We start from the raw sequence: 10,614 nt of genomic DNA, 5'->3' as shown, positions 1-10,614 counted from the left end.
CAGAAGAACAATCTGCGCTTGCACAAATCGAAGCTCCCACCTTTTCTGATAGACAGACGAACAAAAAAAGTGTGCATTGCTCCCACGCGGAGCCAGTGTGTAGTGGAATCTTCCTGACATCATTTGCGGGTTCAATGACAGTGGCACTAGTCTGGAAGAAAGGGAAAGCTTTTGCACACAACTCTGGTGAAACAAGCTTTCGCAGTGACAATTGGAGCTCGCTAGGGGCCTACCGAACCTTTCTGTCAAGGCAGACGTCCGGGCACTTAATTCGACGGCTGTGTTTACGGTAAGCCTTGTTTTCACTTGCTCTCGATTAGTGTTCTAGCACGGGGCTTGAAATGAAACAGCTGGGAACGTTCCGTTGTGGCCTCGTTCGATGTTTGTACTATACGTGAGCGTTTACATTACTTCTGATGCCAAGCACACCAGGCTAACCTCGCCCGCTGCGCTGCGCCCGCATTTCATTACGGGTGAAATGCAGAAACGTTCGTTTACTGAGATTAAGGTGCTCGTTAAAAAACTCCAGTTGGTCAACATTATTCCAGAGTTCACAACTATTGCGCCTTAAAATAAGATCGTTGTTTTGGCACGTAATACCCATGAATGTAATCGTATTTTTTTTTACCCCGCCTGTTTCAACACCACCGCCACTGTAATATAATGCCACCGGAGAGCTTAGTCCCACCAATCACGCACCAGTGGATGCGACGTCCTTTAATAACCGTTACGTGCAATTCAGCGTCGATGTTCTTTGCACCTACAAAAGCCGCCTTTTTGTTTTCTTTTTTTGGGGGGGGATGTACGGTCACGCATGGCGGGACTGTGTCGAAATACCGTGGTGCCCTCTTTCCAGCACGAAAAAAATTCATGAGTGTAGATCGGGAAACAAACAGTTAGGAGAAGGGGATGCGCATAGTAGCTAATTCGTCCTCGGCAATTTTACTTCTGTGCGTATTCCGTAGACTTGCCCATGGCCAGCTCTCGTGCTGAAAGGTATTTTGGCGCTGGTGGTGTTGAACAGGCGTTGTCAGGTTAATAATACTCACCGTACAATTGCGTGTGCGCAGTTAAGCCTCACAACCCAATGCGCAACGGACGTAGTGGGGCAAAGCCAAATTCCAGTTGCTCATAATGTGTCAGAAACAGTAATATAAAATAATAAAATACGGGCTGGGTTTTCCACGGTCGCGTAACAATTCGCTCGTCGCATGATGCTGGTCAATTGCTTTGCTCAAGCGTTTGCCAACTCGGTGAGCCTTACGTGAACCGCACATAAGCTCTTCGACTTATGCTTTCGGGCTGAAATATGCAGGTCAATGGCATGTCAAAAAATAGCTGGCGGAACTGAGGCAGCCCACCATTGCTCGTTGTTGTCTCAGGACCAGCACCAGACCCGCTTCAGAAGGCCTACATTTAAAGCGATTGCGTCGCGTCTATGGATTGAGGCCATTGGCAAATAAATGTTCTCTTGTGCTAGAACGTATTTGTGTAAATTGCAGCTGCTATCTTTAATCCAAAGGAATTTGACGAATACGCTTTCGATACTGGCTGTCTCTTACTGAATTCTGACTCGACCTGCTAAACGCCACGTTCTTGTCAATAAATCTGACTCGAACTGGATGACGTCACAAATGTCTGGCAGCGAGTCGCTGGGAGACCGAGGCATGACATTTCTTTTCTTCTGCTATAGATCTGTGTCCGCATTTGCTTAAACCTTAACTCTGTGCAGCTTTAATATTTTGAGCCCATTGTGTTAAATCACGAACATTTTCCTGTCCACCGCGGTAGCTTAGTGGCTATGGTGTGGTGCTGCTGACCTCGAGTTTGCGCGTTCGATCCCGACCGCAGCGGCCGCATTTCAACAGGGTGAAAAAAAAAAAAACGCGCGAGTGTTACGGTTTATGCGTGAGTTAAAGAACCCCAGAGGAGCAAAATTAACCTGGTGTAACTGACCACGACGTGCGCTATAATCACATATACCGTATTGGCACGTAATAGCCCGAAATTATAAATTGATTAAGTGAACTCGTTTTTCTGGTGAGATTCCGTACTGTGCGTCAATTCCTGAGCTCTGCCACTCCCGATTTATTAAACGGATGCTCAGAATTGTTTACCGCTGAACGTTGTGCAGTTTCATAATCTTGCGCGCATTGAAATAAATCACGAGCGCCGTCTCCTTTTGATATTCGGTGCTGCGTTTCGATTTCTGTGCTTTGCCCCGCCGATCGTTATGTGGAGCACGCGATCCTATACGATATATATATATAGCGTTGCACCGAGTTCGGAAAATAATCTTTTTTTTTTTTGGCCGAAGGGCTCCTGTTCATATATTGTCGGGTTTTCGAGTGCAGCGTTAAGTTGTTGGGTACTTTTTTTTTTTTGACCGCGAAAGGTGTTCGCTGCAAAATTTATTCGGTTCGATACGGGAGGTAGAAAAATTACAATAATTTTAGAAACAAATATTCGTTTTCGTGCTCTCATTGCCCACTAAGAAACTTTCTACATACAACTCGCTGCCTAAAGCGTTCCGTGGACGCCTCCGAAGTTTCGCAGACGGAAATGGTTGAGAGAGTTTATAGCATGGGAGTTGGTACGAATGCATTGATAACAGCTGTGTGACAGAACGGGACCCAAGGTAAATGGCGATCGACAGACTAGCGTAGACTTACAACTGAGTATATACAGGGTGTTTCAGCGAACACTTTCAAAATTTATTTAAGGTTGCCTGTGGCAGATAGCCCAATTCCAGTTAATGAGCTGGTCTACTGGAAGAGGCGGACATAACTTGCACAAAAAATTGAAATGCATAATCGACTAATTAACAGAAATTCACTAATTATGTTTTTAAGTAATTACCTGATGGTCAATATTGCAATTTACAAATTGTAGCCGTGGAGTTCGCAAAGCGTTCACTTGGAACGAATTCTCAGGATGACACCAGTTTCAAGATAATAATACCCGAACTTTGCGGAGAAATGCATTGGCGTTCCAGTTAATTGTGTGCTTCAATGCCCAAAGCGACGTTTTCTTAAGAACTTAACTGGAACGCCAATGCATTTATCCGCAAAGTTCGGGAATTAATATCTCGAAGCTGATGTCATCCCGAGAATTCGTTCCTAGTGGATCCGCCTTGTGAACTCCACGGCTACAAATTGTAAATTGCAATATGGGCCATCAGATAATTTGTTAAACACATAATTAGTGAATTTCTGTTAATTTTTCGACTATGCATTTCAATTTCTTCTGAAAGTAATGTCCACCTCTTCGAGTAGACCAGTTCATGAACTAGAATTGTGCTATCTGCCATAGGCAACCTTTAAGAATTTTTGAAAGTGTTCGCTGAAACACCCTGTATATAAAAAAAGCGAGAAAGGCCTTATATGTAACCATCACGGTTACAAATATATAAACATATAAACAAACCTAAGTAGACAAAAGCATGATTCAGCGGAAATGTTTGAATTGACTTGTTACAGCAACCGTAAAGACAAAAACATTTAACGCTGTGCCACTCTGCGCAGGCGTTCTTGCTTCACAGACGACAGTCGTGCCTGAAAAACACGCACGCTTATACCGAACACTGGCACAGTTTAACATGTTCTGTAAACACAGTCTACAATAGAAGCGTTCAAGTGGTCGTTTCTTCGGCATGCGATGAGGCATCGTACACGGGCAAGAGAGAGTGTCGCGTGAGAGCTGCACGCAAGTTGACACGCTTACCATTTCAGGTTTACGAACGTGTAAGCAAACGTGTAAGTGTATGCCGGGTTGGAGTGCATACGACAGGCATTGCCAAATCCTGACTGGAAGCTTACCAACGTCGTTGAAAAGAAAAGTGCACAATCATTGCATTCTACCGGTGGTAATATATGTGGCAGAAAGTTGGAGGTTAACAAAGAAGCTCGAGAACATGTTAAGGGCCGCACAAAGAGCGATGGAACGAAAAATCTTAGGACTAACGTTAAGAGACAGGAAGAGAGTGGTGTGGATCAGAGAACTATCGGGGATAGCCGATATTCTAGTTGACATTAAGCGGAAGAAATGGAGCTGGGCAGGCCATGTAATCCGTAGGATGAATAACCGGTGGACCATTAGGGTTACAGAATGGATACCAAGAGAAGGGAAGCGCAGTCGAGGTCGGCAGAAAACCAGATGGGATGATGAAGTTAGGAAATTTGCAGGCGCAAGTTGGAATACGCTAGCTCAAGACAGGGGTAATTAGAGATCGCAGGGAGAGGCCTTCGTCCCGTAGTGGACATAAAATATAGGCTGGTGATGATGATGAAGAAGCGAAACAGCCTACTTTGCTCGCTTTGCCAAAGGTATTCCGCAACGGTATAAGCCTGACATTGACCGACAGCCGGAAACAGCATTTGTGGTGGCAACATGTTGAGATGCAACATTGAAACAGATGCCGTCAAGGAACTTGCGAAACCTTATGGGGGTGGTTATCAGAACCAGCTCTAGGAAGATTACGCCACCGCCGATACCTCTACTTCAACAGATAACCGGAATGCTATCACTCTATACTTGGAGTGATATCATTCCATACGTGTAGTATGGAATCATTTCCTTACTACACACATCGCTTGAGCAGAGCGTGACTCACAAGCTGTTGCCACTACTATTTTCGATTTTTTCGGGCATATCGCAGCAATACGTAAACATTAGTGTGAAGATGCAGCTTAACAATACCGCTTAGCGTTACTTCCACCGTATGGGTCACTTGCCAGCATTCACTTGCATAAGCTAAGGCGCTGGATAATGAGCTAATGAGGTATTGCTGTAAAAAGGTACGCAGGCAGCCTTTTTCCTTTCGACCACCGGAGGTTTTCTAACGGGCACACAAGTCTATGAACACGAGCGTTTTCGCATTCTGCCCCCTTGGAAATACGGCCACCGCGGTTGGGAATTGAACCCGCGACCTCTTTCTCGGAAGCAGAACTTTATAGCCACTGAGCCCACTCGACAGGACTTTCATACAACAGCGTCTAGCGTCTTGAGTATTCGAAGTTTTGCTTTGTTGACAATATTACGAAGTCCTAAATAACGCTTATGTCTCCGTTTATAGATAGGTAATTCTACATGTTTCTTTCAGTGCCACAAAGAACGCCCAGACAACGCCAACTACAAACTCACGTTCTGGACCGCCAGATCACGGACATTGTTGGTGAGAAAAACAAAATTCCAAATTTAAGGAATCCGTTAATATGGAGAGGGAGTCCCAGCAATTGAAAATTCCCCACGCAGCAGACAGCGAAAGCAGTACTGAAACCGAGTCAGGTTCGGAAGACAGCAAGCTTCCTTCGGAGTTATTGGACAGCCTGGAGCGACGCGAGACCGCGCGGTCCCCAGCGGTCTGCGCAGGAAAAAATGGCGGTGTCTCCCAAATTGAAGAAATGGAGATGAAAGGTGCGGCCGATGATTCCGCAAGAAAAAGTGCTCGGAGAAATGTGCTCGAGGATCAAGGCACTGGCCTACTCGGAACCACTGGCGCCGCCACAACTGACTCGTCTAGGTTCGAGGACGGCCGAGAAAGTGCTTCCATAGTGGAACGTCAACGTAATCAGCAGGCAGGGAGCACTCCTGAAGGATGTGCATCGATGGCAGCATGTAATAATGAAACAAAGACAGACAAGTGCTCCAAGATATCGACTGACAAAGATCTTTCCATGCATGTCCCGGTAGAGGAGCCTGTCGTCGATAAGACTGCTGCTCAACGCAGACATGACTCGGCTCAAACTGCGCAGAGCGCAAGCTGCGGCGAACTGCGCGCCCCTGGGCTCAGGGCGAGTGGCGATAAGAAAAGTGAAAGCACGGTGGTAAAGGTCCGCGAAGTAGACGCTAATTCATGTGCTGGTGATGCGGCGAATGCAGAGGCTGGCATTTCGGAACCAAAGGCGAACGAGAACCAAAGCAGCGTTCAAGGCCGTTGGTCTATTTGGAACCAGCACATCTCTCACGAACTCAGTATGCCCGTGCGGAGAAGGCCGACGCAAGAGGGTGTCGGGCCCCCACTATCGCTTACTGCGGTTGGGCAGAAGCTGCTTCAAGTATTCCGAGAAAGGCAAGAGACAGCACAGAGCATTGCTCGAGAGAGCAATGAAGAAAATTACACCGTGATGCGGGAAATGCTGCCCGAGTTGCGCGTGCCCGGACACAAAACTCTTCAAGAGTGCCAGGAAGAGCTGGCCCGAGCTGCTGCGACGACGCAGGAAAGTGAGGATGGGCAGTCACAAACAGCTGCAACCGTTCCGCAGAAATGCCAGGACAAGCCATCACGACTAAGTACAATGATTACCGAGGGCTTCATGGAGATGCATCCAGGACCCGCTGCAACGATTCCAGTTGACTGCCAGGACAAGCCGTCGTGTCACCATCCAATATTGCCCGATGATTGCCAGAACGCGCTGTCGCATCCCGCTTCACCGGTAACTGTGGATAGCAAAGAGTTCTCCAATACTACCGCAGCGATTCCCAAGGATCACCAGGATGAGACACCACGGCCTTCTGCAACGATTCCTAAGGACCGCCAGATCGACCCGCAGCGACCAGCTGTAACTGCTCCTGCGGCGTTTCGAACCGTACCTCCAAGGACAACTTCAACGATTCCTGACTATCGCCATGGAAAGCGGTCGCGACACTCTGCACCGCCGTCAGCGCAAGTCCGTGAGAAGCAATTAGTTTCAGCTTCGAAGGAGCAGGCGTCAGATTTTAATCTTATCCGGCAGTCCCGAGCGTCGGCTTTCTCTGTTTGCCGGAAAATTGACTTTGAAAAGAAGCCTTCGCCTCTTGCAGTTACGTCCGCGTCCACCGCTGAGCTTCCAAGCGGAAATCCTAGGCCAGCAAATATAGCGGAGCATCCGGTTGTGAGGTGGATTGACTTTTCCGAAAACATTTCCCCGAAAAAAGGAGCGTCGGCTTCCCAGCAACGCGCAGTCTTAAAGCGTAGCTTGAGTAACGATTCCGACACAACTGACGACTTGTCCTCCTTTCGGCCTCCCGCTTCAAAGAGGCGTGCAGAGGAAGCAGGACGCGTAGGAGAGGAGCAAGATACGTCTGACGATAGCATTGAGTCCCCTCAAGCTCTTCTACATCAAGGCGTTTTCCGAGCGATTGAAATGGCTCCCATAGCTAGCACGTCGGGGATGCAGTGTTCGCTATCGCGTCCAGTGCCCATGCGGGTACTACCGACTGCGAAGACGCCGTCGACGAGTTCCTCAGATGGAACCACTGTGAGCGAGCAGTCGCAGTCGACGGCGCATTCGTCTACAAGTGCCTCATCGTCGTCAGAAGGTGCTGTCACTGCAGATAGTGACAGCTCGAGTGCCGATACGGACGCGTCCTCGGCGTCCTCAACCAGCAGGTCTACAACTAGCGGTCACAGCGAGCATCAGCCTAAAGAGGAGGTCATGTCTTCAAGAAGCGATTCGGACGGCTCGAAAACCGCCGCAGTCCGGTGTAGAGGTACCGAGGCTCAATGCAGTGTGACTGATACGACTGAGCCTAGTGGTCAGACCCGAGTGAGTGAGAAAGGTAGCTCAGTTACGAAGAGCGGTGGCACCAACACCGGCAGTACTAGCCACGCTAGAGTGAAACCAAGAGGACCGGATCGTCCGGCATGCTGTATTCGGGCCGACGGATCTTAAATCTCCAGGCTTAAAGGCTGATAATTTTGGCGTCAGTTTTGCCTGCAGTGATAGCAATAACGAAGACGATGCGCTGAGCCCCAAATACTGTAGCAGTGAAAATAAAGACAAGAACAAAGCTGCAGCAACGAGCTTTGCTACGATGAGTGGTGGTGAGCCACCCACGAAACACGCAGGAGACAACAAAACAGCTGCTCGATCCAGTGCGGAAGTTGCTAGTGATTTGCAGGCAGCATTGGAAGGCGGGCACGCTTCGTGTAGCGGTGTCGGTGCTGGAGTCAGCAGTACACTTGCTAGTTCACCGGTAGACGCGTCTAGGAACGTAAGTGGACCAGATAGCGATATGTCTACCTCCGTACGGCACGGAAGTGCCAGTTCCAGTAGCGGCGACGAGCTTGCGCTGTTCCACCTCTCATCGGATAATGAAGGTGCTGCTGAAGATGCGGAATCAAGCACGGAAGGGAATGACGACGTCATTACTTTTTGAATGACCGGCTGCGAGTTAACCTAGACGATTGCTACGGCACGATAGCAACGGTGCGATACCTTCTTTTGATTGGACAAATTTGTGAGAGGGGAGTCTCCTGACGAAGTTTAGTTCAGGTGAGCAGAGTGAACGACGGGACGTACCGTGCGAGGAGTGCAGTGCGACATTGACAATTGCGAAAACTGCTGTTTCAGTGTGAGTGATACTGCATGGAATCGACAATAAGCGAAAACATTATCTACACGCGGCCACAGATATGTTTTTATGTGTCGTGTTTTGGAGCTCCGGACTGTACACGAAATTTTATAGTGGCACTGTAGGCCACTTTTATCAGAACACGGCCTTCTTATGTTGCGAAGTACCGGAAAAACGACACGGGAAACTTATTTTGCATTGCGTCCAGAAATGGACAGTTCATCGCCGAATGCTAAGCATTGCATGTTGTCAATAAAGCGTTGTAAATTGCGTGGATTCATCTCATTTAACGGAATGATACAAGCATACGTAAGACCACGTTGCCACATTAGGCAGTCGCAGTCAAGCTAAGCAAGACACGTTTAGAGTATTGGTGGAAAAAAAAAGGCAAGAAGGAGATTTGATATGACCGAGTCTCTTACAGGCGTACATAACTGTATAAGTTAGACACTACAGAGGTTTTAAGGATAAGATAAAATATTAAGGAGAGTATAAGTTAGACACTACAGGGGTTTTAAGGATAAGAGAAACTATTCAGAAGAGACAAGCAAAACTTCAGTGTGATAGTAATATGTATAGATTACCTGCTTTGCTCAAGCTGGCTAGGTGACGGTCATCGGCCGATTGCGATGGGAATACCAATAAAACATCATTGTCGCCGCACAAACGCCGTGCAACACCGTGGCGTAATGTTGACCTTGCATGTCAGGCTATGGCTGCTCTATGAGTATAAAGGCAACTATGGCTGACCCGCCAGTTTCTTGCTTGGCGGCGACTGGATTTCTTGCCAGAGAGTGAGGGTAGCCCCGGAGGTTTGCGGGAAGACGAGGCAGTTCCTCGTAGTGTCGGGCCAAAGCTAACCGAGTTGGGGGGCAGCTTCGTTGCTGAACGCCAACTGGCCCTTTGGCATGCCAGAGCTTTTTTTGCTTCCGAAGGTTTGGATAGTGGGACCGGTTGTAAGGCCGTGCCATGTCTTTTCGATTAAATATTAAACAGATGTCTACAAGAGCGAGATAAGAAAAAAATATTCATAGCATACCTGAGTAAATCAAGCAGGCTAGGTGAGGATTTGTCCTCGCCCCGTTTTAAAGAGGATGCCAATAAAACGTAATCGTCATCACCGCTGCCCGAGCTGGCGGTTGTGGAGCGCGTTCGTCGCCAAAGTCCGCTGCGTGTCTCTAGTCGAGAGAGAATAAATTTATCCCATTACAGCCCCTAGACGGGATCTTTTGCTTTCATATTGTTGCCTACCAACTTATCGAGCAGCACGTTACGGACAGGCTGAACAAGGGCCTGTATAGGAGAAGAGAGGTGTGGGTTCGGGGGAGTGAACCAATCGTTCGAGATGCCCCGTTTCGTGTTGCCGGATGACGACAGCTTCGCTTAAACCGACTCTCCCAGTGCGTGGGACCTGGACGATTTCACAGCGAGTGGTCGGAGAAGACGAGCGAAAAACAAAAGTACGAGTTCGCCTTTTATTGCGATAGCAATCATACGGGCATTCAAGGCGCATTTCTGCCGTCGCCGTCGCCGTGAGGTTCCGTATAAATTCTAAGGGCGATAAAATCGTCGGCGCGCGCCGTATGCTTTGTGTGCGAGTGAATGCGCGCGGGGGTGAGCCGGCGATCGCGGCGCAATCTCGCGCATGCAAGGGAAGGAAGCAGGGCGGAAGCGCACGCGACTTTCGTTGCGTGCAAGGCTCCGGAGGCAGGGTAGAGAGAGGGGAGGGGGGGGGGGGGTTCTACTCCGGGTGACCCGGGCGGCCGCTTTATCTTGAAAGCCATCTGCGACGGGGACAGAGTCTGCCTTGCGCGGTGTTTTCGCGGCTTAGTTTAGCGTGAAAGCGAAAGACGGCACGAACGTCAATTCGCTCGCTGCAGCCGCCGCGTTTCCTCATACAAGGTTTTGACATCGAGCTTCCGCGGTCATCGAGTGACATGTGTTAATGTTTGCTTGTGTGCACCAGACACCATGCTTGTTGATTTAGTTAGTATGCCTATGTTTACAAGTTCATACGGCCGATAAAACTGTTAGGCTTACTTGGTACGAAATAGCTGTCCACTCAATTTGATATCGCAATCGATGCTTCACCTTTCAGCCGATACTGCTGCTTCTTTTTCATGTCATCATCATGACGCTGCTTTGATTCCGTTATCGTCATGCTATCGTGACTACGCTGTCGTCATGCCGTCATCATTTTCATGGTCGTCGTTCCATTGCCGTGACTGATACAGTCGACGTAACGTTGTCATGCCGAGTACAAAAGAAAAAAGAAAAACA

The 10,614-nt window shown here is 48.5% G+C and overlaps 1 protein-coding gene across 1 annotated transcript; it reads left to right on the top strand.

The window, feature by feature from the left end:
- LOC125940258 (platelet binding protein GspB-like) lies at positions 1 to 8,599 on the top strand. The gene is made up of 2 exons (XM_049656198.1): positions 1 to 289; positions 5,102 to 8,599. The coding sequence occupies exon 2, from the start codon at positions 5,214 to 5,216 to the stop codon at positions 7,650 to 7,652; it is 2,439 nt and encodes an 812-aa protein (XP_049512155.1). The 5' UTR covers positions 1 to 289; positions 5,102 to 5,213; the 3' UTR covers positions 7,653 to 8,599.
- Positions 8,600 to 10,614: the final 2,015 nt, after the last annotated feature.

This window comes from Dermacentor silvarum, chromosome 9, assembly GCF_013339745.2.
Source record: "Dermacentor silvarum isolate Dsil-2018 chromosome 9, BIME_Dsil_1.4, whole genome shotgun sequence".
NCBI classification, from domain to species: Eukaryota; Metazoa; Arthropoda; class Arachnida; order Ixodida; family Ixodidae; genus Dermacentor; species Dermacentor silvarum.
The sequence above is the reverse complement of the archived record's forward strand: the minus strand, read 5'-3'. Positions and strand labels throughout refer to the sequence as shown.

What these genes read in the sequence shown, in the direction of transcription:
- LOC125940258 (XM_049656198.1), top strand. Translation starts at nt 5,214, where the DNA reads ATGGAGAGGGAGTCCCAGCAATTGAAAATTCCCCACGCAGCAGACAGC.